General features: G+C 35.1%; 1 protein-coding gene across 2 annotated transcripts in view; it reads left to right on the forward strand.

Moving 5' to 3' along the window:
* Nucleotides 1-16,291, forward strand: part of cin (Molybdenum cofactor synthesis protein cinnamon) — a 377,936-nt gene that overhangs the window by 12,730 nt on the left and 348,915 nt on the right. For both annotated transcript variants that reach the window (XM_090403113.1, XM_090403112.1), the window contains exon 3: nt 12,273-12,351. In XM_090403113.1, coding sequence (XP_090259239.1) covers nt 12,273-12,351 — 79 coding nt within the window. The remainder of the gene's footprint in view (nt 1-12,272; nt 12,352-16,291) is intronic.

Below are 16,291 nucleotides of genomic sequence, written 5' to 3' on the forward strand. Positions count from 1 at the left end.
ATTCGACCAGAAATGCTGAAGTATGGAGGTATAAAAGTCCTACAGTGGCTGCACTGCATAGTTCAGAAAGCCTGGACAGAGAGACAAATTCCTGATGATTGGAGTAGAGCTCTCGTAGTACCCATATATAAAAAGGGAAATAAAACCGAAAGTGAGAATTACAGCGGCATTTCATTACTGAGTGTTCCTGGTAATATATATATGCAAGTATACTTGAGAAACAATTGAGGAGAATTGTGGAAGAGAAGCTTGGTGAAGAACAAACCAGATTCAGGCCAAATAGAGGCTGTCAGGATCAGATTTTTTCAATTTATGATAGATAGTTGAGAAATCATTGGAATACAACAAAGATCTGTATTTAAGTTTTGTAGATACGGAGGAGCTATTCAAAAGCTCACAGTGTTAATGGGGCATTATATCAAGCAATACTTAATCTTTATTTTCAGTTGTAAGTCAGCAGTTAGAATTGAAGGAAGTACAGGAAGATGGTTTAATGTTAAATCTGGTGTCAGAAAAAGATGTACATTATCTATATGGATCAATTATGAAGGAATGTGGTATTAAACCTGATATGAAAATTGGAAATGTTATTCTCAGCTCTTTGCTTTATGTGGATGATATTATACTTCTAAATAAATCTGCTACAAGTCTGCAAGATTCCCTGACTAAATTGAATAACTTTTGTAATAGATATGGTATGAAGGTCAGCATTAAAAAGACAAAGACAATGAAAATAGGCACAAACATTGTAGATATCAACTGCTTTGTGAATGGAGAACTTCTAGAGCAAGTAAAACATTTCAGCTACTAAGGCACGATTTTTAGTGAAGATGGTAAATTAAATATGGGAACAGACAACAGAATCAACAAAGCTGGTATGGTAGGAAGTCAACTGAATAAATTTATATGAATAAGAGAGAAATTAGCCAAAACACTAAATTAGCTATATACAAGACAGTGTTCAAACCAATTTTAACTTATGGATCTGAGAGCTGGGTTAGAAGTACTTGACCAAAGACCGCAGATATGAGAGTCCGGAGAAAGATTAGAGGCGTGAACAGATGGCATCAATGGCAATATCATATTAAAAATGAGGATATTAGAAAAGAACTTGATAATGTCAGCATCGAGGAATGCATTAGCAGAGCTAATCTCAGGTGGTATGGTCACTCAAGCAGAATGGGAGAGTAAAGATTAGTAAAACTTTTTCCTGCAGGTTGGCAGGAAAAAGACCCAGAGGAAGACCAAGATATAGGTGGAATGAGATATCCTTGATGTATGGAGTAATTACTTTGACAAATTGCCAAATGAAACAATCACTAACAGCACAGTAGTAAGAAACATTCAACAGGCATGCAATCAGGAATATATATCCATACTTGAACTAGAAAATACTAGCTGGTATGGTAGGAAGTCAACTGAATACATTTATATGGAATAAGAGAGAAATTAGTCAAAACACTAAATTAGCTGTATACAAGACAATGTTGAAACCAATTTTAACTTATGGATATGAGAGCTGGGTTAGAAATAAAACACTTGACCATAGACTAGATACCACAGATATGAGAATCCTGAGAAATATTAGTTGCATGAACAGATGCCATCAATGGCAAAATCATATTAACCCCTTAATGTACCAATTAAAAATCAGAAAGCGGTCATTTTTCTGCCAATTGTTTGGGCGAGGGTGATTTGCTGGATCAAATTCATCATTATTTGAAAAATAATGATGAATTTGTGCAAACACAAACGAAATAGCCGATACACCATTGGCAACTTTTCTTGACTGAAAAGAAATAGGCACAAGATTGTCCAGCATCTATATTTTGTTGTATTTATATGTGAATCCAAAATTCAAAATCAATTTTGGTGCAATAAACAAAAGACGTGTCACAGACGTCTTTGTATGTTAAGGGGTTAAAAACGAGAATATTAGGAAAGAACTTGACATTGTTAGCATCCAGGAATGTGTTAGCAGAGCTAATTTCAGGTGGTATGGTTACTTAAACAGAATGGGAGAGGAAAGATTAGCAAAACAAGTGTTCTCTGCCAAGTTGGCAGTAAGAAGACAGAAGAGTGAGATGTAATGGACTGATACAGTAAAAAGTGCCTTAGAAAATAGAAATATAAGATCTGATAATGTAGAGTCTTGACAGGTAATAGATTGATTTGGAGGAAAATTGTAGATATCAAGTTGATAATGATGTAAATTTTTCATGTAGTACTATCATATCTTGTACAGCCCTTGGGGGAACGTATCAGGCATTTGATGATGATTTTTTTTATAATTTATTCTAATTCAATAAACTGTTTTGTAAAGCTACTGCAGATTGTTTCACTGCACTCTCCTCTAACAGTTTCTTTTGAAAAGTACAGATTCTAGCCTCTAGCCACATAAAATGCAAATCTGGTATACTGCAATACTACTGTTTCATATCTGTCCATTAGTTACTCCATTATTCAAATCACCAGCTTGAAATCCATCCCCATTTGCCCCAGTTTATGCAGCATAGTTCTGTGTGCTATCCTGTCAATGTTAAATGCCATTGGTAGTGATACTGCTGGAACTTTCAGCTGTCCACTGGATTGTCCACCCAGTCCTGAATTTGTATTTTACCAAGTTCTCCAGTACTTGAACCACATCTTATGAGACACTAATTGGTTAAAATTTGCTACATCTGTTTTAAAGCCTCTTTTATGCATTGGAAATATTTCTCCTCTTTCCACTCTCTAGGCACTTCCCAGCACTGACTTAATTTAAGTTTTTATCAGAGGGGCTGTCACTTCCCTTGCATATTTTCGTAATGCATGGCTTTATATCTCATCTAGTAGTAAAGAAGTTGTAAAAAAATATGTACACCATAGCTGTATTTGCATTAAAGTTCTGCAATGCTGTATGTAAGCAACTCCAATTCATCATCTTCTATTTTCACTGATGTGAGAATAGAAGATGATGCAGAGAATAGCATTGCACTATCTTCACCTGGATGATATACCCTTGAAAAATTATCACTCAGTAACTAGAAGATTTGATTTGCTATTGTTACTTCCCCACCATCAAACTTGTTGAAGTTATTTTTCTATAGTCATTCTTCCTTTTACTCACCACGTAGCAAAAGATCTCTTGCAGATTTTCTTTGCCTCATCAGCTAGCATCCTATCATATTTAGCTTTGGCTTTCCTTATCATACACACCCTTCTTGGATTTCTCCAAGTCCTGATTATTGATGCTGATTAGGCCATGGAAAGGTTTGGAGAAATTCATGTTATCACTCGATATTTCAAAGGCATTCGATCATATCTGACATCAAGGCCTTCTGATCCCTCTCCTGCACTTTATGATTGAATTTGCCAGCTTCCTCACTGGTCTTTCATTGTGTGTGTCATGATGGATGGTTTCCTCTCACCAGATTTCTCTATCGATGCAGTGGTACCCAAGGTTCTGTATTCGCCTATGCTCATCCTTCTTTACATCAATGACCCTCACTCTGTGACTTTAAATCCTATTTACTTTCATTTTTGTAATTATGGATTCTACAGCCGTGTTAAAATATCTCTTTTTATTATCTCAATGTTTTGATCTTCATATCAAGATCATCGTCTGGAGCATACATTACATTTCAAACCGAAAGCTAGAGAAGCAATGATTTGATCACATGCTACTCACTGGCGTGACCTCTAGTGGGGAAAAAAAAACATCAGGCTAGTTTTAGTTTATGATTACATGAATAAACATTCTTGCTTACAGATAGTTTTCCTTCCAGTAACAGTGATGTCCTATTTCTATTATTACAATTGTTATTTTTGATTTAAAAATTATTTATAAATTACAACGTGAATAAACATTCTTTCTTACAGATTTTTTCTTTAACAGTGATGTCCTATTTTTTAGTATTAAAGTTGTTATTTTAGATTTAGGATCCCGGAATTTCTACAGTCCTATTTATGGTTGTTCTTAGAGAGGTAGGATTCGTGGGACGAATATATGCCTTCCATGTGTATGGGATTTTTAGACCATCTTTATTGTTTAGATTGGGCTGGTTGATAATGATCTCACAAGCTTCCTTAAATTTGCATTCATACCATGTTTTGGTGTGATGTAGACAACATGAGGTATACTAAGGCATTTGATATGAAGTCATTAGCCTCTATATACAAGTAACCCAGTCGTGTAGTGACTTCATGCACAAAGTTTGTTTGCTTACACTTGGATAAAGGATGAAACCAAGAATATAAATTCTTGGCATCTTTAATTTATAGTATAACCAAGTCAAATAACTTTCAATATTTATGTTACTTGTTATTAGACTTTGAATAGTGAAATATATATAAGGTGTTTAGGATATCCTCCTTAACTTCATGATATTTAAAATGTATTAGTATTACTTCCATGTCTGTACAAAGTCAAAAATTTGATTGTGGGAATGTAGCACATACTTTGGCAGAAAGAGGTTAATACTGGCTTAAGCTGAATTGCAGTATTTCTCAATATTTTATTTTATTTTTTGGCCCAGATGAACGGGCAGTAATACAAGAGAATGAAGAAATGAACCAAAGAGCTGTGTCTAAATTACAGTGACATTGTAAATTGTAAAGACAGTAACATAAGAATTTCAATTCCAAAAACTAAATTAAAGGCTGGCTTTTATATGTAAAAATCCTAGTTAGAATGAAAATAGTCATTCCTAATTATGCACTAGAAAACAAGTGTCACAGGCAATCTGTAGAGTATGCAACATTACATTTAATTTCCCTACTGACTGAGATGGATGAAATAGTGAGACCAAATTGCACTTCTTATCCATGTTATTCAACGGGTGTTACAGAATTATATCCAGATTTAGCTGGACATCTATAGACATCATGGCCAGTTGGGGGGGGGGGGTTAATAATGAATCTGATGTAGACAATGATGTAGATAGATTTTCAATAAGATGAGCTTTAAAAGGAAGGGAAAAATCAGAAATACAAATAAAATTCTATAATGTCGTAGCTATACCTATATTAATGTATGGAACAGAAACATAAACTCTAAACAAATGGGATCTTACTAAATTAGAAACAGCATATGGGAACTTCCCACGATCAGTAAAAGGATGAACAAGATTAGACCATATCAGAAATGAGGATATCAGAAAGTGTTGAGTGTGTATACTAGATATGATTAAATAGCAGAATTATAGAGAAAAATGGAAAGACTGTGGAAAGAATGGTAGAAGCAAGATTACCAAGAAAAGTTCTGCAGTACCAATTTCGAGGAAAGCAAGACTATGAGGACCAAAGTACCAATATCATCATCATCATGCATATCAAGGATTTAGGCCTAGCATGGCCTGTTCTGGCCTTAGAAGTCGTCGTTGAATCATTTAAGAGGACATCCTGGTTTTCCTAATGGCTTGTACTTTAAGGCTTGTTTTGGTAATCTTTCTGTTTTCATTCTTTGAATGTGAGTGCACAATTTTGAAGCAAGAACAAGCATATTGTATATCCATGAAAGGATTTTTAAGCCCTCATTATTATTAAGATTAGGGGGTTAAAAATCCCAAGAATTTGGATTGCACACATTCAGTCCACTTAGTTTCCAGCAAACTCTGACTTCAGGACTCTAAGCACTTTTCATTTTTTATTGGCCACTATCCATGCCAGTTGCAATTTATATGTATACTTATATAAGTAATTTTATTTTCTGTTTATTTATCTATTATAATTCTCCAGTTTATTTAACTTTGTAACCTAATAGATAATAATAATAACAGGACTCTAGCTTTGATATAGTGAGTTTTTTTTTTTAAACACCAGAGGTCAGGCAAATAGTTTTAACAGTTGATCAGTAACTTTAGCATGCCATGTAGATTGTAGTGCAGCTTGTTTCTTTGTGTAAATATATATATATACGTATACTCCAGAAGCTTAATGTGAAGGTCGAAACTTCGAGTGTATATTTTTGGTTTATATTAAACTAAAGTTTTACTCTAAAACAGTAGTTGTATCCATAAGTTTCATAATTTATAATGATCACTATGTAAGCATGAAAGAATGGATTATTTACTGATATTTTTACTTCATAGTACGATAATAATACTTTTCAAATGAGAACAACAAATTAAGTATTATAAGATAATTTTTAATAAAATATTTTATATAGCAAATATAAAAGAAGCTTATCACGATCATATTCCTCACAAGGACTCCTCAAATTCCTTATATTAGCTTAATGGTGTGAAACAGCATCGAGGAAGGATTAAAATATTATTTAATTCTTCCAGTATTTTGTTCTCAGTCACACCATCAGGGAGTACAATATGACACACACACACACTCATGCGCACACAGTGAAATACATGGATGAAAGATTCAGTTCTTTTTCAGTATTGTTTCACCCCATTAAGCTTCTAACATGAGTTTCTCCAGCATGCCTTAACACACGATTATGTTCCTAACAAGTATCCTCATGGGGTGTACAGGATATTATGATAGTACTACATGAAAAAATTACATCATTACTAACTTCTCTTCAAAATGTTCTTCTAAATTACTCTGTTATCTGTCATGACTCTAATACTATCAGATATATTTCTGTCTTTTCAGATAATTTTTGCTGTTGATACAGCAAAGATCCACCATGATCTACCTAGATCTTGGTGGATCATTTTTAATATAATACTGCTATTGATGTTATCTATTCATTCAAACTCTTTTCAGAATTCTCATATTTGTATTGTCCAGTCTTTGATTAAGTGTTTTATTTTTAACCCATCTCTCAGATTCGTATGCTAAAATTGGTTTGAATGCTATCTTTTACACAGTTAGTTTAGTAATTCTTGTAGAAAGGCATATACGTTGGCAACACATGACTATTAAATTATTTAAGAAATTTACAACGTATACTGGAATATTAATTAAAAGAAACTTTAATAAATACTTTCTATATTTCGGCAATGTCACATTGCCATCTTCATGGGAACATACAAATATCACACGTGCACGCAGAAACTACAAAAACAAATGAGGCAGAAGATTAGAAACTACTGTTTCCCTAGCGGGCTATATTGGGTTGTCTTGGCCATTGGGCTGATGCTCTCATGATGTAAGTCTCACAAATTTGGGGCAGTCTCATGCACCCAAATTTGTTAAGGTTTGGAACGTTTTTTAGAGCTGATGCTGATTCTATGAATAATCTTTTGTACTCGAACTTACTGCGGTGTATTACTTTGGCTTTCTTCCAATGTATTCTGTGGTGGGTATCCAGAGCATGGTCTGCAAGCCCAGAGTGGCTGTACTGATGAAACCAGATGTAGTCTTTGTGTTCTGAAATCCTGATATTTGCTGTCCTGCCTGTTTGGCCAAAGCAGGACAGTTTACAGTGTAAGGCACCTGGTACACCCCTGGTAGGTCCAGGGAAAGTGGTTGGTCTTTGGTAGAGCAGATAAGGGATGCCAACTTTTTATATGGTTTATAACAAGAAGTCAGGTCATTTTTTTTTAAGGAATTTGGTTATTTTTTCAGAGGTGCCCCAGATGTAGGGAATGGTGATAGATTTAGTGTATTCTTTATTGTGGAGTGTTCTTATTTGAGAGCTGGTAGGATTATATTCGATAGGGAGGTAGGTAGCCTGATCTAATAATAAAGCATTAAGCTTACCTCGATCGGGCTACCTACCTCCCTATTGAATATAATCCTACCAGCTCTCAAATTAGAACACTCCATAAGCTCCTTAAGAAGGTCACTCCTTGGCCTGTGGAAGTTACCAACAAACTAAAACCTTTTAACTCTAGACCCCTCTGATTATATAGACTTCCAAAAATACATAAACTAAATGTGCCATTACGTTCCATAGTGGAATGCATTAATTCTCCCACATATAAATTAGCCAAACATTTAGGCAAAGCACTCACACACTATACTGGCAACACATGATCACACATAAAAAACTCAGCCCACCTCATAGCCAGTATAGAAAACCTCTCACTGCAACATACTGACATAATGGCCAGTTTTGACATCCCCTCCCTATTCACAAATGTCCCACTCAAGGAAACCTTAGAGTTCATCCAAGCCAAATTTCCTTCCGATATCTCAGCCCTATTTCAATTTACAATGAACTCAGGTATTTCATTTGACAAGGAAAATTGACAAGGACATGGCTGTCCCCTCTACAAAGAGATAGAGGGGACAGCCACGGGTTCACCACTTTCTCCACCCTTGGCTAACTTCTTTATGGAGACTTTTCATCAGAAAGCCTTAAACTCTGCCCCACAAAAACCCACTATTTGGCTTCGTTACGTGGATGATGTGTTCGCTATTTGGCCACATGGCTTAGATACACTCCGCTCCTTCTTAACACACTTAAACAATCAACACCCCCAGAATCCTGTTCTTAGACACTTGCCAGCCTGATGGATCCTTGGTTTTCTCTGTTTATAGAAAACTTACCCATTTAGGCAGATACATTCACCAACAAACCCCCTCCCCCCCTCACAACAATATGGGGCTATTAAACACTATATAACAGGGAAAAATTAATCTGTTCAGATGACAGTGCCCTAACTATGGAACTAAACCACATCCTTAATACTTTCTTAGCCAATGGCTACAAGCCCCAAAAAATCCAAAAAATATTAAAACCAGTTAACCACAACATCTCCCCCCCCTTTCACAATGAAGAATACACTAAATCTATCACCATTCCTACATCCGGGGCACCTCTGAAAAAATAACCAAAATCCTTAAAAAATATAACCTGACTTCTTGTTATACCAAAGACCAACCACTTTCCCTGGACCTACCTGGGGTGTACCAGGTCCCTTGCAGTTGTAAACTGTCCTACTTTGGCCAAACAGGCAGGACAGCGAATATCAGGATTTTAGAACACAAAGACTACACTAGTTTCATCAGTACTCTCAGCTTGCAGACCATGCTCTGGATACCTACCACAGAATACGGTGGAAGAAAGCCAAAGTAATACACCGCAGCAAGTTCAAGTATGAAAGATTATTCATAGAATCAGCCTCAGCTCTGAAAAACGTTCCAAACCTTAACAAATTTGGGTGCATGAGACTGCCCCAAATTTGTGAGACTTACATCATGAGAGCATCAGCTCAATGGCCAAGACAACCCAATATAGCCCGTTAAGGGGCACCATTAGGGCTTTAGGAACTACAGTAGTTTCTTATCTTCTGTCTCATTTGCTTTTTTGTAATTCCTGCGTGCATGTGTGATATTTGTATGTTCCCATGAAGATGGCAATGTGACATTGCCGAAATATAGGAAGTATTTATTAAAATTTCTTTTAATTAATATTCCAGTATACGTTGTAGATTCCTTAAATAATTTAATAGTTAGTTTAGTGTTTTGACTAATTTCTCTCTTATTCCATATAAATTTATTCAGCTGACTTTCTGCCTTACCACCTTTGCTAATTCTGTTGTATATTTCCAAATTTAATTTGCCATATAAAAAAAAGTTTTATATAGCAAATATTGCATTGCAGTTTTCACTAAATAACTAAATTTATTTGCATACTATGTAAACATGTTAGATGTTGAAAGTTTTTCCACTTGGTTATAACTGGTCATAAACTCTGGGTATTGTCCCTTCCCATAATGCATAGCATTACACATCTCTGTAAGGAGATGTGCTTTGCATTATGGGATACCAAGGCAAGTGATGTGAAGTCATACCACCTTTACCACGAGTTGCTCCAGTCCTGAAAACACTTCAGGCGCAAGCTTTGTTTGCTTACATTTGGATAAAGGATTAAACCAAGTATATAATTTCTTGGTATCTTTAATTTATGTAAACATGTAAAAAAATAACTGAATATTACAAATTTTTAAAGCTACTATATCCGTATATCACACGTCACATGCCATACTTTTGCATGATGTCCCCCCAAAAAGCACCGAATATACTTACTATTGGTGATTTAGCATTCAAAATTTTTTTTGATCAACTTCTAAAGATGGTCTTTTGTTCTTCTTTTACTGTGCTCTACCTGTCAGCAACTTATGTTTGAATCTTGTTACTTATCCTCTTCATCTTCTTTCTCTATGCAATGTTTTTTTATTCCCTAAAAGGAATAGGCATGAGCCTCTTTAGACTTAACTGACTTCATGGAAACTTTAACTGACTTGGAAAATGGCGAGCAGATAAATAATTCCTCAGTCTGTGCTTATAGCTGGTATACCTTACACAATTTTCCTCACCTCTGGGTTATCTCAAGTCTTTCCTTATATACTAATATTCTAGTGAATGAGATATGTGCCTAGTTAGTCCATATATATTTGGATCAGTGCCTTTTGCAATGGCCAGTCACCTTTTTATCCTGATATATTAGCATCTTTGCCACTATTTGCAGTAATTTTTTAACAACTGTTATGTTGTATCTCCTGAAGTTCAGCCTTTTAGTTGCCATCACTTCCAGATCTCTTGTCCCCACTTCCCAAAATGTAGTTTACTAATTTAGTGCACTACTTCTTTCTTCAAATTTTCTATTGAGTTAACTATATTATTGTTATTTAGCCTCATGAGTTTGCTCTGATGAATTTATAGGGACTAAAGATTGTTATGGTGGTTAGTTTTCTATAGTGAAAAGAGAATTCACATCAGAATTATCTGCTATTACTGCACCTAATTTGGCATTGTCTAAAAAAAAAAAAAAAAAAAAATTCTGAATATCTCCGTTCATAATTTGGACTGTATTCCCTTTATAAAATTGAATAACAGTTGTTTCATTCTAGAAAAGAACATTTCTTTTTCACCTTCCATTCAGCCACTGCTTTTCTATTCACAGTTAATATCTATTAGCCACTATCTCTGTATATAAGCTGCTGTCCATTTCTCTCGACTCCAGAACTAATTTATCATGTTGAATTCTCCAAATCCATATGCATTTACAAATTTCAAAAAATTTCATATAATTCTTCTCTCCAATACAGATGTTATTTATTTATAAAATATAACCAGCTTACTGAAACGTGATAACCTTTTAACAAGCACGATTTCCTGAATAGAGATTCTGTTTTTCATTCAATCTTCCATGCTAACTTTAAACAATCTCTCCAGCACCTTCACCACTGCCATTCCTAACTGCAAACTGGCTGATAGTTCAGCACCACTATTTTGTCTCTATTTATGCAGCAACACTTTCTTTCCCCTACTCTGTTTCTTCAAGAACTCTTCCTGTTACAAGATACTCATTGAATAACCAATTGAAGGACACTTGAATTGGTTGTTCAATTTAAGTGTCCTTGCACACGTTCCTTAATTCATGTGGCATTGCATTCAGTTTTCATTAATGTGGGCAATCTCTTACACTGTGTCCAGAAACTTCTAGTTCTCCCTTTTTTTCTCCACTGTTGTGTCTAATGCCATTCACTTCTTTTTACATGAGAATTTTTATAAAAAATTGATTTCTGCAATGCGATTCTTACAGAACTTAATTTTGTGTGTCTGTTTTAATAAGTGAAATAGGAATGAATGTGAAGTATTCTCAGATCTGGGAATGGTTTAATTTTCAGGCTAGCATCCTTCATATTCTTCAGTTGATTCTTACTATAGCAAACTTGCAGGGACCAAAAGGAGCGAGTAGTTGCTATGGTGAATTTATTTTAGCTTAATTTTGTAGCTATGAGCCTTTGGTTTGGATTTTCATTTCTTTAATAATGGTATGGTGTTTGCTATAGTGGGAGTTACTGGTATATATATTTTTTTTTTTTGTATTGTCCTACCCATTTTCAGAAAAGCAGAATATGCTGTTTAGAAATATCCTGCTTTGGTAATCAAGGAATTATTAGTAATCACCTGTATGAGTACTGAACTTGTATTCATTTCTGACCAGTTTTTATCTCTGTTTTGTTGGTTTCATTAAAGTGTTGAACTTTGTTGATTCTAACTATCAATTACTGCTGTCTTTTTCAGTAGTTTCTTTATTAATTTACACTGTGACATTTATTAATGTGGTGTAGTGTAGTGTAAACAAACAAAAGGAAGTAATTGATTTTGTTTTAAAAATACACTCCTCCCCCTTTTATGGTAACTTTGTCCATGAACGATTGAATGAATTGCAACAAGAATCGGTGAAAAAACAAATGGTATAGGTAATGCAATAAACAATTTTTACTCCTGTATGATGATAGTATTTTTATCAACATAGCTGTTTCTCTAGGTTACTTTTCTACTCTTTGTATAAATTGATGCAAATGCTTTCTCCAGTGTTTCGACATTTTGCCTGTTTGTGATTTTAACAAGTTTATTATTGATTATGTTAGTTAGTGATAGATGCTTCAGAAAGGAAATGATAGACAAAAGTGGAGAAAATCTTTTCTCTTTGTTGAAGTCAAACAAATTGTAAGTATTGAATTGGATATCAATTGTTTCTTGTAAATGTGTTTTTAAATTTATATTAAATTTGAAATGATTTACATTAAGGTATATAGAAAAGTAATGCCTCTTATTTTTTTACTTTTATTTTTATTTATGAATCAACATTATGTATTAGTGGAAAGAAAATTGTACCTGTTGATTAGGCATTCCTGCAGGGATGCCTAATCAAATTTTGCAAACATTGTGTGAAATTTTACAGTTCTGCTATTAGAGACCTCAGAATTAAAGACAGAATACTGTTATTGCTGATAAAAAGATAGTTATTGATTATTAGAAACACGTAGACATGAGGATTAATAAAAATAATATGTTAATGCAGAGATTTTGTTTTGAATTTAACAGACCATCATCAGTGCATGAACAATTCTTAAGACATGAATAGTGGATTGAGCCCATTATTCCTGCTATTATTATTAATTTTAATTATTATAATAATAAATTATAATAATAATAAAGTTAATAATAATAAAATAAATTATAACAATAATTATAATAATAATAAAGTTAATAATAATAAAATAAATTATAACAATAATTATAATAATAATAAAGTTAATAATAATAAAATAAATTATAATAATAATAAAGTTACAGGAAGAACAATGTGGCTTTCATCCTAGTAGAAGCACAACTAACCAAATCTTCACTTGAAGGCAAGTCTTTGAGAAATCTTGGGAATATGCCAAGAATGTCTACACATGTTTTGTGGACTTGGAGAAGGCATATGACTGGGTTCCTCGGGATAAGCTTTGGCAAATAGTACAGGAGTATGGAGTGGATGGCCAACTATTAGCTGCCATCAAGTTCGTGTATGAATGCCTGGAGTTTTGTGTCAGTACTTAATCCGTGTTGAGAGATCACAGTTACGTTGGTACGGGCACCTGGTCAGAATGCCACAAGAAAGGCCCCCCCAACAAGCCCGCTTTTTGCCAAGCCAGAGGGTGGGAGGCCACGTGGAAGGCCAATGATTCGCTGGATAGATTATATCCAAAACCTTGGTTGGACACGTTTGGGAGACCCACCAGAACACCTGAGCTTGGTGGCAGAGGATCGTGACCATTGGAAGTTCCTCTTGCAGCTGCTGCCCCCACAACCCAATTAGGAAAGGTAGGTCTTGAAGATGTATGTATGCATGTATTATAATAATATATATATATATATATATATATATATATATAATACATTTTTATACCACCACCTTGTCTGTATCCAACCTTTTAATTATAGTCATCATGGAGAGTAAGATAATGATATTTATATATATAGTTTTATTTTTTTGTTTAGTGGTTGGTTAGAATGTTTCTGATTCGTACCCATCATGGTTCATTGACTTCAAAGATCAGCATGTTGTAGTTTTCCATAGAATAAGGAAAAGTTTTCTCTAGCATATAAAAGAAAATAAAATATTTGCTGTAAACATATAGATAGATATATACAATATATTCAGTTCTGTATATTAAGTAATTCAACTTATCTCTGTAAGGAGATCTGACATTCATATTCTCCATAGAGTTAAAATTAGTAAATTAATTTCTGCTTTTTTTATATCTAACTTCTTAATATAAAGAATTTATATTTATAGTTTTTATATGTATATCTATCTATTTATATATAGATATCTATCTATCTATATATTTTTTTATTTTCTTTATTTAACTTGTTAAAATATACATTAGACGATAGGTAACAAGGACTATTTACATATTATAAGTATATATAGTACAGAGAAAGAAACATTTTCCTTTCAGGTATACAATAGAGAATGCAATAAATGAATTCAAAATTTACAGTTCAGTTTCAGTCTGAGTTATCTTTCAGATGAAACGTATTGTCGTTGTCAATCCAGAAGAGGGTACCAGTTGGATTCCACTCCTCTATGAATTTCGCCACAGTTCTTGTTTCTTTGAAGTACTCAAGTTCCAATAAAAGCCTGCTTTTTAGTTTCCGATGGAGGATATACATGAGGGTTTGTGCAATTTCAGTGATGGATGGGTGCTGGTTATTTCTTGTCTGTTTTAGGTAGAAGCTGTAGATGGCAGCCTTAACGCAGATGAAGAGGAAATTGCATGTTCTGTGTCTGTTTTCTTCTGTGTGGACTAAATTCCAGTATTCTTGGCTGTGTGCATAGTTACAGGTGCTAGAGGCAGTATTCAGGGCATAGGTGATTATCACTTTGTTTGCGGGACAGGTTAGATATGTGTGTTCTAAGGTACCTGAAACGTCACAGAATAGACACAGATCTGTTTCTCTTAGCTGAAATTTGTAGAGCTTAGAAGGAGTTGGCAAGATGTTATGCCATAGTCTCCACTGTATGTCGGAATCTGGTTTGGCACACTTCGATTTATATGGCAGATCCCACTGAAAACTGAGTGGCATATGCAGCCTTGTAGATGAGAGGGTTAAGGATGAATATAAGAAGGGTGAGGTTGGAGACACTGACATGAGGAAGTAGTATATTTTCTTGTAGTTGGAGGGAAGAATTGGAAATGAGGCTTCAGATTGTACAAGATGAAATATCGGCCCCGAGCAGTTTCTAGAAGGAATACGGATTTCCTGAGGTGTAGCGATATCTCGATAGTCTTTTATAATGGAGGCTTGCAGCTGTTGATATTGCTTTTCAGTTTTTGGGTTCTTCATTGGTAGGCTTGTGAATGCTTTCCACTTTAGGGTCTGGGTTAGGAGGTCCCCTATGACTCTCATTCCTGCCCAGTTCCATGTAGGGAAAAGAAAGGGCTGGCCAGTTGTGAGACTTGTTATGTTTCTGTTCGAAAATAGTGGTTCTGTAAGTACAGCTGACTCTGTTGATCCTGTAAGTGTGTGATGAAGTCCTGTGTTTTTCCACTGCTGTAGAGCACCTTTGTAAAAATGAGGTAGTTTAGGAGATGGTGCAGGACTGCCCATTCGGAGGATTGTGGAAAGTGTAAGTCCTCTGGTGGATGATTTCATGATATAATTGAAGGTGGTTACATAAGTGTGATTGCATTGAAGTGTCTTTAGGAGGAGGATTATCCTGAAGGATCTAATCTTGTTTTTAAGGGAAATCAGGCCTTGACCTCCCTTGCTGAGTGGCTTGCAGAGTTGAGGGTATGTTGTCCAGTGAGTTTTGTTCCAGAGGAAATGTTTGATTTCCTTTTGAATGTGGTAGAGAAATTCTTCAGGAGGTGTGAGTACTTTCAGGGTATGCCATAAGACACTCGCAGCCATCTGGTTAACTATTAGTACTCTTCCTCTAAGTGAAGACATGGAACAAATGCTGTTCCATTTACCTAGCACCTGTTTAAAATGGTTGTGCAGCTGTGTCCAGTTCAGTGTGTTATATATTTTGGTGTTGCCAAGGTGCACACCTAAGTATCTGTCCTTCGCTTGACCAGGTACATTCGATTGGAGAATCATTTCTAGACTTCCATCTGCCTGACCACAAGCCCGTGGTTTTGCAGAATTTAATTTGGCCCTTGAGGCTTGTGCATATAGTGTGTGTGCTTCCTCGGTTACTATCATTTCTTCTTCATTTCGGACTATTACAGTGACATCATCGGCATATGCTGACAGGGTAATTTTTTGATGTGGCTCTATTATGCTGGTTCGTTTGGAGATGATGGTGTTGTGTACTCTTTTTAAGAAGGGTTCTGTGGCCAGTGTGTATAATTGACTGGAGAGGGGACATCCTTGTTAGATCACTGGAGAGTATGACAGAGTGCGAGTGAGCCTGTTGTTGATTTTTAAACAGAAGTGTGCATCTCTGTAAAGCAATTGCACTGTTTCAGTGATGAGAGGACCATAGCCAAATGCCTTTAGAACTTCATAAAGGTACTCGTACTCTACCCTGTCGAAAGCCTTCTAATCAAGGCTGACGAGTGCTAGGTTTTCATGTTGGCTGTTTGCGATGTGGATGAGATCTCATATT

This window comes from Typopeltis vanoorti, chromosome 13 (assembly GCF_054136105.1).
Source record: "Typopeltis vanoorti isolate ZY-2024b chromosome 13, IOZ_Tvanoo_1.0, whole genome shotgun sequence".
Lineage (NCBI taxonomy): Eukaryota > Metazoa > Arthropoda > Arachnida > Uropygi > Thelyphonidae > Typopeltis > Typopeltis vanoorti.